Below are 21,307 nucleotides of genomic sequence, written 5' to 3'. Positions count from 1 at the left end.
CTGTTAATGCTCGTCAGGCTTTGTCTTCACTGTGCTCCCTTGCAAACACTACGGGCCTTGAGCTGAATGAGGCCCACCGTCTCTCTCTTTCTTGTACCACTGAGCGTACTTTACTAGCCCTCTCCCTCTGCTTGTTTCTAAGCAACAGCCACTCCTTGTTTACCTTTGAGTTTTTGCATTGTGATTCTCATTAGAACAACATAACCCCAGCCCCTCGGGAGACTGATTGTCAGGCCTCTTTATTCAAAGTAGTATTAATGCAAAGGTTCCCACGTACATAAGTCATTAATAATGGATGTACCCTCCTGAAAAAGCAATAGATTTAGAGTTATTTATATTAAACTCTTATCTTCTTCTACTTCCAACATTTAATTATTACAGATCCTTAATATGATTAAACAATAAAACCATGTAAATATTTTCTTATAGGACCAGATTGAGCACGTCTGTCGCTGTACCCAGGTAGTTTATTGTCCTCATCTCCTGCACCCACCCCACCTCCCGACTATCATAAACGAGTGTATTTCATAAAGCCTTCTCCAATATTGACCAGACTGTCCTTCTGCTTCCTGCACAGGCTCAAATACTTCTCCAAAGAGGTGAAATTAACCTTTGATTGATGGTTTCAGCTGAAATAAATGATCTAAATGAAAATGATTGGGATTAGTACTGTTAACTTTTACATTATTAGTAGAGCATAGTTACACAAAACATGTCAAGATCAACTGACTGTGGCGCAAGTTATGATGTAATACCTAAACCATGCAATCCGAACATTCATCATGACCTCATCAGTTGTAGTTTAGGCTTGTTAGTTCAGTCACATGACTTAACAGTTTTTGTCCCCATTTGAAGTACGCACTTGACATCATGACTCAGCACTTCTGTCCTGAGATCCAGGAATCTGGCAGACTTCTACCGGCTTCAAGACTAGAGACATTGGCCAGCTATACCTAATACCACACTAACCTAGTATCCAATGGTGTGAAATCAGATAAGCTCTCTTGAAGGGGCTAAGCTGTCTCAGTGCGAGTGGTCCTATCTGTGAAGCTTTACAAGGGATCAGATGAGAAGAGTTGATTTAGTCGTTATTAGCTGCTAAACTGAAGCTTGATCTGCAGGGATCTTGAAAAAGGCTTTGCCAAACTGCAAATTAGCATCTTTCATAGTGTTTTAACCTTTCCCACAAAGGACTTATTATCATACATACTAGAAATGAATGAAGTGTGAAATATTGTAGGCCGATAGAATTGATAGTGGATTTAAAAAAATAATTACATTTATTTGGAAAAACACTTATTTGCTTTCTTGCAGAGTTAGTTGAGAAGATTGATACCGCAGCCGGTTAGCTCAGCTTAGCATAACAACTTAAATCAAGGGAAACAGCTAGCCTAGGCTCTGTCGAACAAGAAACAAATTCCACCTCCCGACATCTTTTGAAGCTCAGTAGATAATACGTTATGTTTATATGTTAAACGTGTGGGTTTACTTTTGACAAATAAACTAAATGTAAAATCCACAAGCTTCAGTTTTACAGGGGGGGATGGGGTTAACTATCTAACTTTTGACCCCTGTTTCCAGTATTTATGCTAAGCTAGGCTAACCGGCTGCTGGCTCTATCTACATATTTGCTCTACTGATGTGAGTGTGACATAGTTTTTCTCATCTAAAAAGCAAATAAGCATAATTCGCAAAATGTTGAACTATCATTTTAAGAAGAGCGTGACTCCAAAGTGCATGACACGACAGAGAAAAATGATATTATTTCATCTCTGGTTGATTTTATTCCCTCTCTAGGCGTAATGCTGCATGCCTGACTATGGGTGGACACTTCAGCCTGCTTGTGTCCAGACCTGTTTGGTATGCAGCCTCCTCTGCAACAGCTGGGTCCCCTGTTCTCAGCCTTGACTCAGACCTGGAGCCCTGAGATTTCAGTGCTCCATCTGAACACGTATGCTGCAAGGTTGGTGTGCAAAGAATTTTGGCAAAGTTCACAGCGAACAAAAGCTCCAACCTGAAATTTCTCCCTTCGGGAAAATTAGCTGTTGTGGGAAGTTACATAATCGGATGACTGGTATCAAGGGTAAAATTGGCTCTGTGGTGTATAGTTCAAGAAAGAAACAGGAAAGTCGTCCTTGTTTTTATTCAGGCTTGGTTGAGAGTACGCTGCTGCTGGTATTTGATGTCCTCTCTTGCTGTTGCTGCTGCCAGTATACCTGTGCTGTGACATGTTGGTATTGGTATGAATGTAAACACATCGGGGATGGGCGTGTGGCGAGGCAGGAACATTATGCAGCACAGTAGCACTGTTTTTAGAAACACTTCAGGATTTGAATTTAGCATTGGTTAATATGTCTTTGGAGAGTTTGTATAGTTATATTTTGTCTTTTTTTTTTCTTTTACAGAGAGTTTATTCTATGCTCCAGCATCCTGTACATGTCTAATGCAGTGGGAGGCTTGCTTACTGTATAAAAAGGGAGAATGTAGCTTTTCTAGTCTAGTCATGCTTCAAATTGCTCCCACACAACAGCCAAAACATCAGCAGAGTCTGGAAGAAGCATTTCAAATATGTCTGCAAGAAAGGATTCAGCGGGGCAGTGTGAGGCAACTGACACACGCACAGACTTGCATGATTTTTATCCTATTCTATATACCTTTTGTGTTTTGTACATGGAATCGTGATTTTGAAATAACGGGATTGAGCTGAGACACAAGAGAGGCTGTAGGGAGGGAAACTGCTTCTAGGTTCATATTGGTTTCACTTAATAGATTGACATTTTCCTTTCTATCTTCTTGAGCCAGAAACAGCGTATGCTGTATGATTTAATAAAAGAGACACATGGACAGTGTCAAGATGTAATTGCTGCTTGTCCACATGCATGACAAGAAGTGTCCATTCAAAAGCAGGTTGTAATATGACCACATATAAAATAAATAGATCCATAAGAAACAATAGATTCTGTCTTGTACCAGCTTTGACTGTGGCCTGCAGAAGAATACTTCATAATATAGCAGATAAACCTGCAAACTAAAATAAATCGCATTCGATTACATATTGTTGTGTCTTTGTTTGTTATAATATGCAATTTGCGCATCTTGTTTGGGGCTTTTTGGAAAAGGTGTTGTCATTTTGGATAGAACTATGAATAGGGTTGGGTTCCTAGAGGTAATTTCCTTTTTTATTAGCAAAGGGTAGTGTCAGGATTCTCATTTCTAGCCTGCCCTTGCTGTTGCATTTTTTAAAATGTAAAGCATCTCGGGTGGTAGATTATACATAGTAGATCATATTAACTAGAAGATCAGACTTCAGACTTTAGCAGGTTATTTTGAAAAGATGCACCATGTGTTACCCCGCATTGTACAAATAATGTCCAGATGCTCTAATAAAGTCTTACAGCCTTGTGGACATTACAGCAGCGCATCACACTGTGATGTTTGAGGGTGCAAATGTCTTTTCTGAAACTTTGCTGCAATTTCCTGTCCTGTTTTCACAACTTCAATGTGTGACATGTGGCCTGTTGCCACATAATAGAAATAGGCCGCTGGGGGGGGGGGTGGGGGGAGGGGGTTTGACAAATGGGCTGCATCTGTTAAATTGAAACATGCTTCTCTGTGGCAAAAGCTAGTTTTGTATTCAGCTGGTAAGACAGCAGTCAGGATGGAAATTAATGGCATATGCAGTTTTGAAGGATTTGCATGATACATATCCAGGTTTGTTTGTACATACCAACCAGGAGCATAAGTTCAACAGATGGAATTTTTTATACATTGTTAATGAACGACTTTTACGTGCTTTAGGGTGGTTATTCTCAGTGGCTCGTAAAAAGTTTGCGGGATGCTCTAGTTGCACACACTGCAGTTTGTGTGTGTGTGTGTGTGTGTGTGTGTGTGTGTGTGTGTGTGTGTGGATGGGTATGGCGTGAGTAATGCTGTCTGTGTTTGTGTGCCTTGTGAGGAAGAGATGTCTGCAAATGGCAGGCGTGGCTTTGAGAGCCCTGTTGTCATTAAACCAACCTGTGTGTAGTAGGCTAGAAAATGTGAAGTGTGAAAACTTCTAATGGTTTCACATTTGCAGATATGATCGTCAAAATAATTTCTATCTTTTACGTCACTCCTGGAGATAACTCTGGTAACTATATTATTCATTTTGGAAATGCTACCTATGTCACAAGCCTCATATCTATCAGAGTAATATCATGTTGTTTGAGAAGGAAGGAGGGGGAGTTGAGAACTTTCCGCTCTTACACAGAGGAAGACATTTTCTTGTGTGGTTTAACAGACAGGAAGCAGCAGAAACCCACTTCTCAGTGATGCTGTTCCTGTGAGTGCAAGAATCACAGGTCAGTTTGTGGGTGTTTTTTTCTATCCAGTTCTAAAACATCTTATCTTAGAAGACTATACGTATATATGACAGAGAACAGCATGTAACGCAGGTGACATTTCTCTACTCATTATATCTATATTTCATATCTAAATGAAAAATGACCAAAAAAGAAGAGCTCTTTGGAGACATTTCTGAACATGTGTCACTGGGGGACATTACTGAGCTTTTATTCCTGTTCTCCAAACCATGTTATCCTGATGAAGCTAATGTCTAATCTTTCAAAAATGCCAAATGTGATAACTAATTGTGCATTAGTTGGCACAAACAACTGCCATGGGTCCTTCTCCTAGAGCCTGAGTGGAAAAGTACAAGGTTCACAGGAGATGAGATTAAATTCCATTCTCCATCTGAAAGCCTGTGCTCGAGGTGACGTTTTTCTCTCAGTCTTCATCTGACCCTGGCACGGCAGAGCCAAATGTCTTCTACTTTAAGACAGACACAGTGAGTGCTGGCTCGGACGCAGTGCCCCCTCGTTCGTGTTTTCTGATGCCTTGTGTTCTGCAGCTGCAAGCTAGCCGGTGTCTGTGCCTGCCTCTGTGCCCGTCTCTGCCATTTTATCGGCACACGCATGGTGTGTTCTCCGGATTGCAGTGAAAGCACTCCTTTATTCAGCGCAATATGGTGGAGTTCGAGACATGGTGAGACATGCTGTATTGTGCAACGCTGGGTGGTACGTAAAATGTAGAATGCACTGTAAATACTGTACACAACTGTTTTTATGGTGCTGACATAGTGCTGTAGCAGCAGTGTCTGCCATTGATGCAACTCTTTAATTACTGTCTACTTACTAGAAGAACTTCTTGAATTAGCAAATACTTTTCCTACACTATGACCTGATCCTGGTATCATTCGATCAACACATTTTTTTGTTATCTTGTAAAGTAGTATAGATTAATATAGATACGTTGTCATTCCTTTCTTTCACTGAACTGAGCAGTGGTTTTACTTCACCAGAGTTGTGTTTGAGTCATTTTCCTTGGCGCTAAAAGTGCTATTGTTCCATACTGGTGCTCAGTTTACTGACATCTGTACCAAAACATTCCCTAAAGGGAACTGCTGTCCAGAAATCTCCCCTGATGCCCATATGGACTATCACAGGGCTCCAGGAATGAGCTCCAGCCTCATATCACTGAGTCATTTCCTTTACAGGAAAGCACAGGATCCTGCAAAAACAGCATGTCTGTGCTGACAACCATTCAATGACATGGTAGTGGTAAGCCCACTCATTTTCTGCCATCTTGCACACCGTTGTTTCTCGGCACAGCTGAGTTTGGAAAACTGAACCTTTGCAGGACTCTGTCTCTGTCTCAAAGTACTGCATGATGAAGGGGCAAAATCACTGCTTCTGTCATACACCTGTGTGGAAAAGAGATTTCAAATACCAGGAATACCACCCGCTCGCTGACATCTTTAAGTCCTGTGACCGCCGTATCGCAGCCACCCCAGTACGCTGCTGAGCACCTGAACAAATCTGCATATTTGTAACCTGAGCTGAAAATGGCTGATAAGTAAAGTTTGTCCTGGTTCTTTTCTCGCATCTCACAATGTTTGCACTCACCACATGCAGAGTGAGTCATTGCATAGTCATTCAATTGGCTTGGCTTAAATTACCTCCTTTCATGGTCAACAATGAGCTCAGCTGAAGAGCCTAAAGCGGGGGAAGTAGGGCCTTCTGGGAATGCTCCATTTGTTCATGAATCCTGACTCTAATTGGTTGTTATTGCGACTGGCAGTCACCATGCTGTAGGGTGGTGTAGGCCAGTGTTTGCTTCATACTCCTCAGTCTGCTGCGCACCAGGCTGCCAAACAGACAGTTGTAATCGCCAGATGAGAGGAGATTGACAAAAAAAAATAACATCACCATGGTCACAGAGAAGGGCCACGATGGAGCCATACTATCAACTATCCATATTAGTGATTATCTTTAGGGCTTCCAACATTTGTTTATTTCATTATAAAGAAAACAGTTGAATGTTTATTGTTTCGACATAGAAGAAATCCTTACATTGCACAAGCGGTTTTGAGATTTTTGTTTGATAAATTCTGTAAAGCTGCATATTTGTATTAACAATCGATTAAATGACTAAGTGTGATGTGAAAGAGACCAAACCAGAGAGAATTATCACCAACTCTGCAGTTCACTTCAGCTTTTTGGAGCATTTTTTTTAGCACACAGCTCATTGTTTTGGTTCTCTACGGAATTGATTTCAGACACTGCAGACTGCTGTTTTCAGCAAAAACATTAGTGCTACCGGTTCTGCTACAGATGACAGACACAGTTAGCAAAGAGCTGGTGAACATATTGGGGAATTTAGCAGCTAAAGAGACATAATTCCTTTGAAGCCAAATTCACACTGCATGACTTTCTAAATCGTCAGATCGCTGTACTGTTCTTACTAGACATCTTAGGCCATGTCCACATTACTACGTTTCCATTTTAAAACGCATTTCTTTTGCTATGTTTGCACTGAGCATCCACACTAGGCCAAAAACACTCTCGAGGACGGATACGTTTTTAAAACTCTGGGGTTACCTCCTAGTGTGGACGACGTAAACGCATACGTTTGGAAAAACAATGACGTAGACACCCGCGTTCGCTACGTGATTGGGTCTTAGCGGTCATGACGCGACTAATTAGTTGTGTGTGTGACAGAGAGATAGAGCAAGACCTGCAGCGTTGTAACTAAGAACTGAAGAATAAACTTCTAAAACTTTCCACGAAATGTATCTGTTTGAGTTTATAGCCTCTCTGTCACAAAAACTTACGTGAGAAGTGACACTGGCGTAGCGTTGTCTTTTTCGTCAATGTTTTTGTTGGCACGTGTTCACGCTCCCCAACAGATCCAGATATAAAGCATGGCTAGGCTTAAGGTGTTGGTGGAGACCAAACAGAGCCAAAATGAGAGACTAAAAACATGACTTCAAATGAAGGCTTATGCTGCTCCGTGTCTGCTGGATGTGTGCTAACACGTTCACCATAACTTCATGAGGTGATAATACATCAATATTGTGTTTACAGCTTCTTCAGCTGCTCCCAATTGGCCAAGATTCAAGTAATGCTCTTTTGAAACAATTTATTGAGATAGTTGTCAATTAGGTTTTTATCAGCGGAAAGCAATGGGAATTATAAGGAGAGAGAGGGAGGGATGACATGCAGCATATGTGTTTGGTTGGATTTCAAGCCCAGGACACCACTGTTACACATTTCATGCAGTAGATCTCTGGGTCACCAGGATGCCCCGCCTGGAAACCACACTAAAATACTCAAGTCTGTCAAAAGAAGGCCCCACCCATAGTGAGTCACATGCAGTCTATTTGCTCTGCGGACTATTATGCATTGACTAACATCCCTCCCTCCGCTGTTCTCCTCCTCTTCTCCTCTTCATGACGTAGTAAGTTCACTTACAACTCTGCCCCTGTGCTGGGACAAGGCAGCTGTTGTCATGTGCTCAGGGATAATGTGCAGGCTGTGTCTGACTAATGGCTAGCTCTCTTGTATCCCTGTCTGCTGTTAGCATGTGCCAACTGGGCCATTGAGATCAATGAGGAACTGACAGGAGGGATATAGAAAATACACACAGCAGTGACACAGTCTGATAAATAATAGTATGAATACATACATCGTGACGACGACAAAAGAGGAACTGAGATTACTCTGTTACAGAGGGGCGCGGTTGTTTCAGCTTCTCGGATGTGGGAGAAGGCAGCGAGTTATCCCATAAGATATTGACCGCTGCACTTCTACCTCGTCCCACATGGGGTGTCTTGGTCTTCACAGAGGGCAGATGAGGGCATCTGAAATTATAATTGCAGTCACCAGGTGTCCAACAATGTTTTCTCACTTTATTTTTATTGTTTTTACACGATTTATACATCTTCCTCCATTTGGAAGCCTTGTGCGATACATCCCCTCTTTTTCTGCTTGAGTCTGGTAATGGCGTGTCACACTCTCCCGGCGCAAACATGCCAAGAAGTCCAGGGCACTGAAGAGCTCCTGACAGATGGCGGCAGCGTCCAGCTTTGGCAGAGGTGGGCATGGACACTGCCCAGCAGAGACAGCAAGAGGGACTGACAGGAATGAAACACTAGCCTTCAAAAAGATTTAGTTTCCTCGTCTCTCTCTCTTCTAGCTCCCAAAACGATGCTTTCCAGACCACGGCCACATATTACTATTCTGTCCGGATGCTTAGCAGGAAGATAAACTAAATCGTAAAATGTGTTTGGCCCCTTTGCTCCACAAGCTGCACAGAAGTTCAGTCCACTTTTATCACCTCCTCTCCTGTTACTGCCCCCCCCCCCCCCCTTTCAAAGCTTCAAAATACAATTGGGCCTGGTACGCAACTTCGCCAGTCACACAGGCATTTCAAAGCAAATGAGCTCCACCCTGCAGCAGTGGAAAAAGCAGGGATGGTGTGTGTGTGTGTGTGTGTGTGTGTTGAGGGTGTGTACTAAACACTGCCATCTCTTACTTTTCTACTGCTACCAGCTCTTTGGTCTCTGGGATTGAGGAGGGGGGGTTTGTGGCCCTTGGGTGTCCGTTTATTCTTCAGCCCCTCCCGTCCTTCAGCCCTAAAACATGGCTTTAGGTATTGGGTTGTTTGGACACACCTCAACAGACACACACACACTGACAAGGAACGTGACTTGGAGTTTCCCTCCCCCGCTGACTGTGATCATAGTAACTCCCCGAGGTTCAGCACAGAGGGGCTTCCAGAGCATCATCAGACGGGTCATCTCTCTTCTGTTTCTATGTGGAGGGAGGGTTCGTTTCAGACCCTCTCATGTGATCATAAAATCAGCCCCCTGAGTCTCTTGGTCACGGGGGTGTGCCGAGGGGTGTCTTCACTTCATGGACGGACACAGCTATGAAAGGAGAGGTGTGTGTGATGAAATCAGAATGAGCCGTGCACTGAGATCCTCCTGACTATAAGTTGTGTTGTTGTGCTTGTTTTGGAGCTCAGAAAATGAATCGATTTGCCGATAAAAAGAAAATGAATTGACAACTATCGTGATGTTTGAGGTAAAAGTTATTTTTCATGCAAAAGTGTCAAACGTTTGATGCTTCCAGGTTCTCTAGTGTGAGAATTTGCTGCTTTTCCTGGTCTTAAATGATAGTAAATTTAACATTTTTGGAGTTTTGATTGTTGGTCGGACAAAATAAGCTATTTGAAGATGTCACCTTCTGCTCTGGGATATTGTGATCATCATTTAGAAGATCGCTTTAGTAACATCCATAATGGTTCCAACTCTTAAGCCACAGAGCCTAAACTGAACGAGGCTTAACTTTGAAATATCTTGGTGTCCCATCTCTGATATTTGATTTAAGAGAAGTAAAAGTAACTGTACGAGCTGTTTGCAGAAATACAATTGAATTGTCATGAAGCCTGAAACCTGTTTTTGGAGGCAATCACAGGTGACTTTTCTGCTTGGTCTTGACTCGCTTTGTGAGTTTATAAGAGGGCTTGTCAGGCAGCGAGGCGGGAATAAGACAGTGATCTGATTTCTCTGCTGAGACTTGTGGCTTTTTTTTCATCTTTCAGAACTACAGATAACTTCACCCTGCCTGAAACTATGTGGGTCTGTTGATAGTTGAATGATGCGTTTTTAGGTCTCAAAAACACTGGGTTTTTTATCCGCTCTCGCACAAGCCCTCCTGCACGACTGTCCCTGCTCCTCCCTGCCTCTCTTGCCTCTCAGTGAAATTAAACTGATCTAATATGTCTCCTGACCTTAGCCCCTGTCTCTTATCCTCTCTCTCTGCCAGGTGTAGATGCTCCAGGCACAGCGGGACCCAGCCTCCGTGTCAGAGAGGGACGAGGCTGCTTCCACCTGGGCCACAGCACTCTTCTGAAACTCGTGGTTTCTCTCCCGGAGAGCTAACCGCCCAGATTAGAGAACAGGAGGACAAGAGGGCAGCCATTTTGTGAGGTGAAGCTGAGTCTCGGGAGCCAGGAGTGGTCGTAGCCAGGATAATTCAGGCTGCTCCCTGCCCTCTGAACTGACCATGACGACTGCAGTACAGCCCAGTGAACTGGTATTTGAATTTGCCAGCAACGGGATGGACGAAATCAATCAGGTACGTATCGCACTGGAGAAAACAGATTTAAAACGTGTTTAACCCAATTGTTTGTTGCTTTTATGCATAGCTGGGCTTGACTACTTTTTATTCAATCAAAAGACCGTTGGACCAGTGTTTGACCATCCATCTTTTCCACCAGATCTTGTTGATAGGTGTAAGATTTTTCATAGAAGGACAGACAAAACGTAACAGCATTGGTCACTGGGGTAGGATTAGCTGCGGCTCAGAGCCTGTGATCTTTTACTGTAATAACATGTTGGGGAACGAGAGGCAGGCCGAGGGGAGGATGGAGGAGGTCTGGGAAGAGGAGTGTGGGCTGCTGGGAGCACAGAAATGGAAAGATTGAAAAACCTGCAGCAAGGTTAGGGTGCGTGGGAGGGAAAGGTTGGGGCTTGGCCATGAATGTGTTTGTGGCACAAAGGTTGCTGTGTGTGCATGCTATATGAACCTGTGCCTATGTGTCTTTTCGTTGCCCGGTCAGGTTTGCAGTTATCTCATCCCCACAACCGTGTCTGAATCCTGTGGAGGAGGATTGATTGTAAGTGTGGATGTATGTGTGTTTCTCTGTACTGATATGTGTATGTGTGCATCTAGAGTGACGAGTTGTCACTGGATCCCTGAATAGCACCAGTTCAGGCCTAACCTGACGGACCAGTTACAAGGCTGCTTGGAAGGGATGGGATAATTCAACTCAAAGGTCTTGTATTGTTCCAGCGCTACAGTTTTGTTCTGTGCTGCACCCATTCTGCCTGTTATGTAAGCATTATGCCCCTATTTACCAAGTCCTGGAATTACCCCCAAAACGTATCCACACACAACATGCAGTGACCAAGCCGTTAGAGCTCGGTGAAATAATAGCGTATTCTGTAATGATTAGCCGTGCTATATTGGATTTTAAGTCAATAAGTAGCTGCCTGAGTTGTATCATGTAAGGGTGATACTTAGCTTTGTGACTTTTCCAGCACAACAACAGGTAGCCATAATAAAACGTGTTCTCTTGATTTGAATTCAAATTAAAGATGTCTTAATTTTTAAGCTATAGAAACAACAACATGGTAGTATCTCTCATGCGTCAGATATTGTGATAATGAGGATATTGAAAGTGTACAGACAGTTGGAATCATTGTGGCTGGGCAGGTAAAGCAGAAGAGAATGGGTTGTGAAGGGAACAGCTTGCGCAGATGCTGTTGCTTTCAAAGGCAGAAAGGGGAACTCAGAAATGCAAATCGGCCCGATTCTTATCTCTCCTGTTTCCCTACTAGAAAAACTATTCAAGTCAGCAAAGAGGAAGATGCAGTAAAAACCTTTATGATGTGTTATATATTTTTTTGTCATGCTGTGTTACATGTTGGGTGCCACTTCTCCTGAAAGACCCACCTTATCGCTAATTTAAACCTTCAAAAAACATTCTCTCTCGTTCATAGTGATTATCTTTCACATTGCAACATGCATTTTCAAATCAACACTTGGTTTACATGTCAATACAAGACGAGTTTGATGGTGTTCCTCGCAAAAACGGATCCCAGATCGCATCAAAACAAAAGCAGAGACGGCAGCTTCAGACGATTAGTGCCCTGTCAGCAAACTGTGGGACTTTCTGCGTTTGACGGGGGGTGCTGCTGTTTCAGGAGCTCAGTAGACCAATATTCAAAATGCCTTTGTCTACACTCACTCACATGCTTGACTCTCACTCAAGGACAGCAAAAATCATTTAAGCCCAGACGAGGAGACGTGGTAGCCTCACTGTCTAGCTATCTGATAATATGTCTACCACCGACTCAGATTAATGGGAAACATTCAGTGCATGTCAGTGAGACATTGACTGTAGTCAAAGCAAAACTCTGGGGTTTTATTAGCCCCTTGAGGTGTTGCTGCTGAGATGTTTTTTAGCTGTTTGTTGTTGATCTTCAAAATTATGACAGACGTCTTGTGGAGCCATCTTGTTCTAGGCTCACAGTCACCTAAAATTATGTACAGTGTATCAGATTACGAAGAAACAATCCTCTGGTAGCTACTCTTGGTCCTACCCCGGAGGCCTAACCTCTTAACACCATGTCCAAATAATGAGTCGATCTGTTAGTTTCCTGGTTAAAGTGTAGCCAAAATGGGAGTGCATCCATGGACTCCTCTTCCCACCCCCACGGCTCAAAGCCCAGACACCTGGTATGCCCCAGAGGTCCAAACCAACAATGGACACTTGTGCAAAGAGACAGATAAGCCTTTATTCATGTCCTGCTGCACCTTTTCGTCTAGTAGGTTACTTCTTTATTTAGGTCATGATCGTAAAAATGTGTTCTTAATTGATCTGGGTAAAATCACCCCATAACACACACATGTATCTATAACTGCTTTTCTGTTGAGTGTAAATGAAATGTAAGAGTTTTCTTATACGTCTTCCTGAGTCCAGACAACAGTGCAAATATTCTTGTTGATTCAGCTTGTTCATTGTTGAGCAGCATTGTAAGTTGCACCCTGACTACAGGTGGCACTCAGCAGGTGTTTGTCCGATTATGCATATATTAATGTTTTGTTTGGAAACATATTTGACTACATTTGACTTATCCTTTAACTTCAGAAAATATGCATTTCTCTTCTCTCTGGTGAGCCGAAAGAAATCTGTTAAGATGAACATTTAATCAAAATTGTATCTGTTTCAGTGGACCGAGAATGCACCTAAGAGCTAAATAAGTTCAGTAGCTTCTTGATGCTGTCATTATTTCAGTACATTTAAAAAATGCAGTCTGCTGCCATCTGCTGGTAGTGACTCTGAGTTTCTTTTCATCATGGAACCTGAGGTGACCTTTTCATTTACAACTAAAGCCATGACATAGAAAAGTATAATTTTGTTTGATGCTTTCTCAATCAGCTCTGCCTCTCATGTTGTTCATGTTTTGCTCATGTTTTTGATGCTCTTTGAAATAAACAAATGAACAGCTGTCACTTAAGGCTACTAGAAAAACATAAAAATCTGAGTTTTAAAGGACCACATGATGGACACATTCAAAGGACTCAATTAGTCCCCATGTCTCTCCCCATTGACACAAACCATGCACCTAGTGAGCACTCCTGACTCAGTCTGTGTTTGAGGAACTCTCAAGTATGTTGGGCTCCTCGGTTGTTTCAACGGTTTGGCCCAAGCTCCAGTAATTCGCCTCATCCCTCGGCTCCTTCCTGCATCAGGCTGAGCCATGCCTGAAATGAGACGGCGAGGTTAGAATTCCCAAAGCACGTTTAGGACATGATGAAGGGGGTGCTCGCCTGCAACTCACGATTGATCCATTAACATTCAATTGGGTTTATATAATTTCTGAGCATAAGATTAACTTCTCAGGAGAAGTAGGCCAAATCAAACAGCTGGTTCCTGTCTTCTTCAGTGGGTCCCTATGGACCGCTGCAACACCACAGATATGAGCTCTCCTCCATGCTATGTGCCTCCACATTAGCTGAAATCGAGTACGAATATTCAATATTTTACAAGGCAATAAAGATGAGGGACCAAACCTGGTGATAACATTAATGTGATGTCATCTGGGGTTTTTATATTGCATTTATGATGTGTAGTGGAGGAATTAATGGTGTTTTTATTGCATTTAGGTATGTGCAAAGACCGTCAGTCCCCTGCCTCCCTGTGTTAGCTCCTGTGTTACAATGTCTCATACCTTTCTCTGTATGTTTGTGTCCTCTCTCTGTTCAGCTGGACGACCCGTCAGTGTTTCCAGCTGTGATTGTTGAGCAAGTGCCTGCAGCCGATCTGCTGCAGGTCTACTCAGGCCTGGAGTCCGACGAGGTGACCAACGGCATCATGGTGGACACCACGCTCCATGTCGTGGAGGAGCCCTCCATCTTGGTCGGAGGGGTCGTCCTCTCAGGTAAAAATATTTGACTTTACTGTCATTTAAAGGGAACTGTGCTATGTTAGGTGCACATACAATCTCACCATCTACTGTATGTATTGCTTTACATTACAAGTCCATCATTTCCAAGCAATATGTAATTTGATACTAATCACCAGGAAAATATAGACGGCGTTCAATTGGTACACGTCCAATTAATTCTTCTTGTTTAATCATTAGCATAACCTAGAGAGTCTTTAGTCAGTGCTCAGTAGTCAACTGAATATTCAAAAATATTAAATTTGTTGATATGCAAGGATACAATACAACAACCTCTCCAATAATAAATAGTCAAAGAATTTATTATTTTAAAAAGACATCCTCTTTTCTTTAAAATATGTCAAACATTAAATTATTCTCTCTTGAAAACTTCTTGAAAATTATTTTGGAGTTACGGACCTGTAAAATACAGAGTAGCCGTTTAAAAGACTTTTCAGGCTGTACCTGCTCAAGACCTTTTTATCCCTATTTCCTAATTCTTTACTTACCTAGCAACAACAATGTCTTGAGTGTACAAACTTCCCTCGGTACAAGTGGAACTGGTCTTGATGTTACAAACTAGCCATTCAGCTGTATCAGTCATACATTATACACAGTAGGTACCCACATGGATTTCATAATGATGAATTTGTCTGCTGGACAGAAACAACAGTCTCTGACCCAGAGGACAGCATGGAGACAAATGAAGCTGCAGCAGCTCTTCTTAACATGGAGTCTCCAAACAACATTTTGGACGAGAAGCGTATGAGTAAGTTACATTTCATATTGTACATTTCAAATTTGATCAGACATCGATCATATTTTGAGCATGAGATGAGTTCTAAAGGTTCTATTCATGTTTTTTTCTGTGTTTTTGTATCGCTTGTTGATGTATAGTTCACACCTACGGCACTCTGTTGGAGTCAGACTTGACATACGCCCCCCTGAGGCCTGACCAGATGGATAATGGTGCCCTTGACATGTCCCTAGACGAGGACACTTCATCAATGGATGAGATACCCCAAAAGTGTCCCTTAAAACCTCAGAAAAAAACCAAAGGTAACACTGTGGTCCTCTTTTTTTTACAACCCAGGAATTATCTCTTGTACTAAAAATTCAGTGTTGTAGGTAATTGGATGATTTCACTGCAACCTCTCACCTCATAACACACAACCCCTCAATTTGAATCATAGTGCGGAAGCCGCGAGCGGTGCGTCCCTGCTCTCCTATCACCACCCCTAACCTGCCACTCAGGAAGAAGAGCAAAGAGGGTAAAGGTAAGCCTCGCTAACTTGTCCGCTTCCCTGTAATGAGCCAATAAAAATCAAGGTCTCCCCTCCTCTTGTGTACGCTTTGTTTCCTCCTGTGGAGTGTGCAAACAGCAGGCCTCAACCCCTGCAGTCCGGCTGGGTTGAATCTGGGCGAGTTAATGGATGAGGGGATCTCGGAGTGTTGTGTTTCGCAGGGAAACAGAAGTGATTGCAGGCTGGGGGGCAGGTTGATGCTCCACCAATAGAAGCACACTGGTGCTGCGCGATGTGAACCCTCATTGCAGCATACAGTGTGACAAAGAGGAGGGGGCTGGGGATGGCGGGTTCAGCTGCACACATATACATCACCCTGTCACCCTTCAAGTGGCTACTGGGAGCGTTTCTGTTTTTAACCACTTCTGGCCAAAGCATCTTACAAATTAGAGTAATCTACTCCCAGGCTTGGTATAATTAGTTCACTTCCAAGGCACACATGCACACATACACCCGACACGACAATGGTGATTGCAAAAGAGTAGTTTCTCTTGCAAGCTTTTAGCTGCCATATAATATTTTTATGCATGACTCTAAATTACCAAATGCATTATGGATGTCTATAGCACAGCTCGAAGGCCCCACTATGAATGTCTGATGTGCTTGAATGTTGAAAACATGACTTAATTTAGTCCCCCCCCTCCAATTTGCAGGCAACACAATCTACCTGTGGGAATTCCTTCTGGCTCTACTGCAGGATAAGAACACTTGTCCCAAATACATCAAGTGGACACAGCGGGAGAAAGGCATCTTTAAGCTAGTGGACTCCAAGGCTGTTTCAAAGCTGTGGGGCAAACACAAGAACAAGCCTGACATGAACTATGAGACCATGGGAAGAGCTCTCAGGTAAGGGGAACTTACAAATGGGCACCACGCTAAACCTAAAGCTTCGTCATCATGCACATTCAGCTCTGACACAGATATGTTCATGTTCCTTATCTACTTCATCTTCCAGGTACTACTATCAGAGAGGCATCCTGGCCAAAGTGGAGGGGCAGCGGCTGGTCTATCAGTTTAAGGAGATGCCAACAGATCTGGTGGTGATCGAGGACGAAGACGGAGGTTCTGATGCCAATGTCGGCTATGGGAATCACAGACCTACCAACGGGCGGCCCGTGGTCCGTGGAGGGTCCAAAGGGCACGGGAGGGCTCATGGTCAGCATCATGTCTCAGCCAAGAACATGAAGAAGGAGCCTAGTGATGAATATCCGTACCAGGAAGCCAATGGACAGACTGAGCAGCTCCTTCACTCTGTCCACATGTTGCAGGCCAACGGGTTGGCAATCCAAGATCAAGCTATGAGGTAGGAGATCGCCAGTCGCTGTTTCCAGTAAAGAAATAGTTTCAGCACATAACCGGTATATAACCTAGCATAACTTGTATCTGTAACCTGATACATGTTAAACACACAATATATAACGTGTTGATTAGTGAGCTTTGGAGGTGCTACTAGGCTTATTTCAGTTATCCTTTGTATAGAGCCAGGCGAGCTGGTTCGTCCTGTTTCTAGTCTTTATGCTAAGATAAACTCACCGGCATTAAAGAGCAGACATGACACGAGTGGTAACAACCTTCCTATCTCAATCTCCACAAGAAAGCAAATAACCCTCAAACTATTCCTGTAAGGGATGCCCCATCAATGTATTTATGTAAAGAAAAATTCACATCAGTTGATATATTGTTTCCAGATTTTTGCATCTGTCAAATATCACAATCAGTGTGGACCTCAGAGTTTTGAGACCGGATGTATTCCAAACCCACCAGATGCTTTGATGGTAAAAAGTCTTTTCAGAGGAGTGTTTGAGGTGTAAAACTCTTCCATTTGGTGGTTTGGAAATTCACAAATTTGAGAACCCCTGACACACTCAAAATTACTTGAATACAGTTCTTATACACATGGACAAAACTACTTGTCCTTGAAATTCACATTATATGACTGACTGAACCCATGTCGGCCCTTTATTAGTGGCAACTTGAAAGGGAATTAAATTCTAACTTGAAATCTTATCAGCTTTTCAGAAATTTCGATAAACTGTTTGCTTTGATGTAGAGGGACACAGTACACAGTATTATAATCCTGTAGCCCTGCAGTTAATTTGTTGTTGATGTCAGAGAGAGGTGTTGATTTGGTGTTCTATTTTTTTTTTGTATTTATACTGCTTGTATAAACAATGTTTTATCAGTCATCTTGCTTTTGAAGCTGTTAAACATTGTCTGCAGTTAGGAATCAAGGAGAATAATCACTTCTGCAGTGCAGCTGACAACGCCGTTTGTTATATTAATAAGGGCATTAGTACTGCTGTTTAGGATCAGAGCTGTGCACTGGATAACTTTCTCAATAGTGTTCCATTAAAGAATAATCCTTGTCTATATTTGCAAAGATTCAAACTGAATATTCAATTACAAAGCGCTCCATCAGAGAAGATGAAAAAACAGAAGTGCATATTCAGTTAATTTTGTCTTTTCAGGGCCATGACTGCTCCGATGGTCCTGACTTCTCCCGGCTCTCTCCACTCTGTTCCTCTGACCACTATTCTGGCCAACGGGGACTCGTGCCACTCCTCCCCCCCTCGGGTTATTCTCCACACCATGCCCTCCACCACTGCAGGTGGTAAAGATGTGCTCACCATCCAGACGGCCCCTCTAGCAGGTGGAGCCAACAACCTGCAGGATGGCCTCCCTCAGCACCTCCTGGTCACCAGTCTTGGCTCCTCCACCACTTCCTGTTGCACTTCCCCTGCAGGAGTCATTAGTTCTACCGCTTCCAACCTCTGCAGTTTCCCTCGACTGGTCACCATCAACACAACCAGTGGGCAGACCATGGTGGCACAGCAGCCCGGCACTGTAATTGCCACGGTGCTCAAATCCAGCGACCTCATGGGTCTGCAGGTCAAAGAGGAGATGCTGGACCCCAGCTACTTCCATTCGATGGTGAACGGTGATCCATCACTGGCAGCAAATACATTTGATGAAGAAGAGATTGAGATAGGGGAAGCAGAGCTGCAGTATAGGACTGTGATCATTGATACCAGTCAAAGCCACGGCTACGAGGCAATGAGTGAAACTATAATTAATGGACATTTCTCCCAGAGCAGCAGCCCCAGTGAGGGTCTGACCCCTGTGGAGGAGCTGGAAGTGCGTGGGGAGATGTCCCTGCAGCCCGAGCAGGGAGTCAAAGGCCTGCAAGAGCTGCCACTGTCTGTCCAAATGCCTGCAAACTTTATCCAGATAAAGACAGAGCCTGCAGAGGCCTAGGGCTGAAGGATACAAGCCGAACCAAAAAACAACAATTGAATCCATTTTGACCACAGACTGAATGTTTTCTTTCCGTACCGCAGTGATCTGATCAAAGATCAGAGCGAGGGATCTCACAGAATGGTGTCAGTTCAGCCTCAGGATTTATTGTTTACTCACATATTTTGTGACCATGTGCCTAATTTTTAAAATCAAGGGAGTAGTGTTTAGTTTTTCTAAGAAGTCAGTTTTCAGATTTGGGATCATTTTCCATGTCCATTAACCCCAACACACACACATTTACATATACACAGAATAACACTCACACGCGCACAACGACCTCCCCCTCTAGGAGAAACAGCCATTGGATAGACCAGAGATCCCTGTCCACCAAATGTGCCAGTTAGTAATTTTCTTACCTTACATCTCATCGGACTTTTATGTTTAAAGAGGAGAACGCAACAAACCAAAACTGGGGACTGAACGCCACATGGTGCAATGAAATCAGACTTCTGAGAACGTGCAAAGGACATGTGTGTTTTTATAAACAAACCACATACAAGTTTGGACGCTGTGTCGTGGCGTCCAATCTGGTGGGGGAAAAAAACAAACACATCTCAGAGTTTAATTGAAGAGTGCCTTACAGGAAGTTCAAACAGCTCAAGACTCTTTCGTGGAAACGTCTGGGGGAAAAAGATGAAAAACGGACTAAATGGCTTTTAAGAATATTACTCATTTATTTTCATATAAACAAAAACGGTATGCATTCACCCTCTATTACTCCTGGCCGTAAAGCACTGTGCTACTACGGAAATGGGCATTTTTCTGTCCACCAAGGACAGTCCAACATCAAAATTGTTTGTATAGAGCTGCAGACTGGAGGCACAGCAAAATAGTGAGGCACAAAAGGAGAGAAAGAATACGCAGCATAAAACAGATTTTATCAGCCTCAACTTCAGGGGCTCCAAGATTGATATCTTGTTTATATAAAATAGAATATATATATATATATATATATATACAATTGAGATTCAATTTTAAGGCCATAGTGAATTTATTTATTTTGTGAATTTCTAAATTCTGTATAAAAAAATTTACATGTGTAAACATGAGGGAAAATACAAAGAATATGAACGTTAATACCAGGAAGCTTATTTGGTATTTTTTTAAGACCAACATTTTTCATTTGTATAGCATTCCATATAATCAGCTTTGGTATTTTTCTTGAGTTTTGGACTCGAGTGCTCAGTGCAGCATCATTATTCCCCTGTTATATTCTCTTATTGTAGATATCCTCTGTTGTGTGTCTGATTTAAACATGTACTGAATGTGCTTTGGTTCCTTCTTGTCAGCAGACATACCTCTTTACCTTTGTCAACAGTTAAGCAGTAGGGACGACATATTCCAAAATATTATGTTCTGTGTACTGCATAAAGTATCAAATGTATCAATCAGTATGTCTTTGAAATCATAGTTTCTTTAATGATTTGATACAAAGACGTACCATTGCTGTTTTAAAAGCTCCTCTCCTTTCTTCTCTTCTCTTCCTCCTCCCTCTTCTCTCCTCTTCCTCTTCCTCTCCTGCTCTCGGGTCAGTCCCGTCTGTGCCTTCTTTATTTGCTGTCCCACTTTGTAAAGGACCTCTCAGGCCAGCCATCCGATTGGCCCCCTGGTCCTGACGGGGATCGCAGCTAAATTGGTTGTCTTTTCCACCCGGACTGTAGCTGCAGACTGAGGACATTTAGACATACTGACCTCCATCTGCACTGGCACCTAAATACAGGAGTTAAACGCTGCTTTACAACCTCACATCAGCCAAAGGGCTTTGGGTCTGCAGAGACACTCTGAATGTATACTTATTGTTGAAGTACATGCAAATTCTTGACAATCAATAATTACACTGGGTTACTTTTGCATAGAAATCTGTCTTTGAGTGGGGATTTGCTGCTTCTTCTTTTTTTCCCGTTGTGTATATATTTCCGTATCTGCCCTGCCTTTTCCCAAAAGCACTGTTGTCTGTGAGATGTTGAGGTATGTCTGCTGCTTATGTTTTGTTGCTTCTATTGTCTTGGGGTTGTCAGTTGCCTCAGTTGTGCTGAATATAGAGTAGATTTTTAAGAAAAAGTCAATGTACTAATTAAAATCTTCAACACTGTATATCCTCTTTATTTCTTGTTTTTGTTGGAGGCAAAGTGATGTCGCACGAGTAGTCACATTTTTGAGAAATTAAACGGAAAACCAAATTAAACTTGGAAACAAATAGCTTGCAAGGGGTTACTATGACAATTAATTGTTAGTGTGGAGATAATGAAAATGAAGCATTTCTGCCTCAAAATACTATTGCTGGGCTGCTGCAGCTTTGAGGGACATTCGACCACATGGCATTTGAAGAGAAAGAAAAAGCGTGGGGAACTGGATTGGAGCCATTAGCAGG

At 42.7% G+C, this 21,307-nt stretch overlaps 1 protein-coding gene across 5 annotated transcripts in view; it reads left to right on the top strand.

Annotated features, from left to right (window-relative positions):
* elf1 (E74-like ETS transcription factor 1) overlaps positions 1 to 19,132 on the top strand; it is a 35,977-nt gene extending 16,845 nt beyond the window's left edge. For 2 of the 5 annotated variants that reach the window (XM_031862483.1, XM_031862481.1), the window contains exons 2-10: positions 10,149 to 10,460; positions 10,945 to 11,001; positions 14,158 to 14,332; positions 15,000 to 15,104; positions 15,233 to 15,394; positions 15,529 to 15,612; positions 16,293 to 16,485; positions 16,595 to 16,942; positions 18,108 to 19,132. In XM_031862483.1, coding sequence (XP_031718343.1) covers positions 10,389 to 10,460; positions 10,945 to 11,001; positions 14,158 to 14,332; positions 15,000 to 15,104; positions 15,233 to 15,394; positions 15,529 to 15,612; positions 16,293 to 16,485; positions 16,595 to 16,942; positions 18,108 to 18,894 — 1,983 coding nt within the window. In that variant the 5' untranslated portion in view covers positions 10,149 to 10,388 and the 3' untranslated portion in view covers positions 18,895 to 19,132. Of the gene's footprint in view, positions 1 to 1,797; positions 1,964 to 10,148; positions 10,461 to 10,944; positions 14,333 to 14,999; positions 15,105 to 15,232; positions 15,395 to 15,528; positions 15,613 to 16,292; positions 16,486 to 16,594; positions 16,943 to 18,107 lie in introns of those variants that run through there. The other 3 variants (XM_031862482.1, XM_031862484.1, XM_031862480.1) reach the window with 3 other exon arrangements.
* Positions 19,133 to 21,307: the final 2,175 nt, after the last annotated feature.

Source organism: Anarrhichthys ocellatus, unplaced genomic scaffold (assembly GCF_004355925.1).
Source record: "Anarrhichthys ocellatus isolate YVR2014 unplaced genomic scaffold, GSC_Weel_1.0 scaffold27, whole genome shotgun sequence".
Taxonomy (NCBI): domain Eukaryota; kingdom Metazoa; phylum Chordata; class Actinopteri; order Perciformes; family Anarhichadidae; genus Anarrhichthys; species Anarrhichthys ocellatus.
This window is presented reverse-complemented; position numbering and strand designations above follow the sequence as displayed.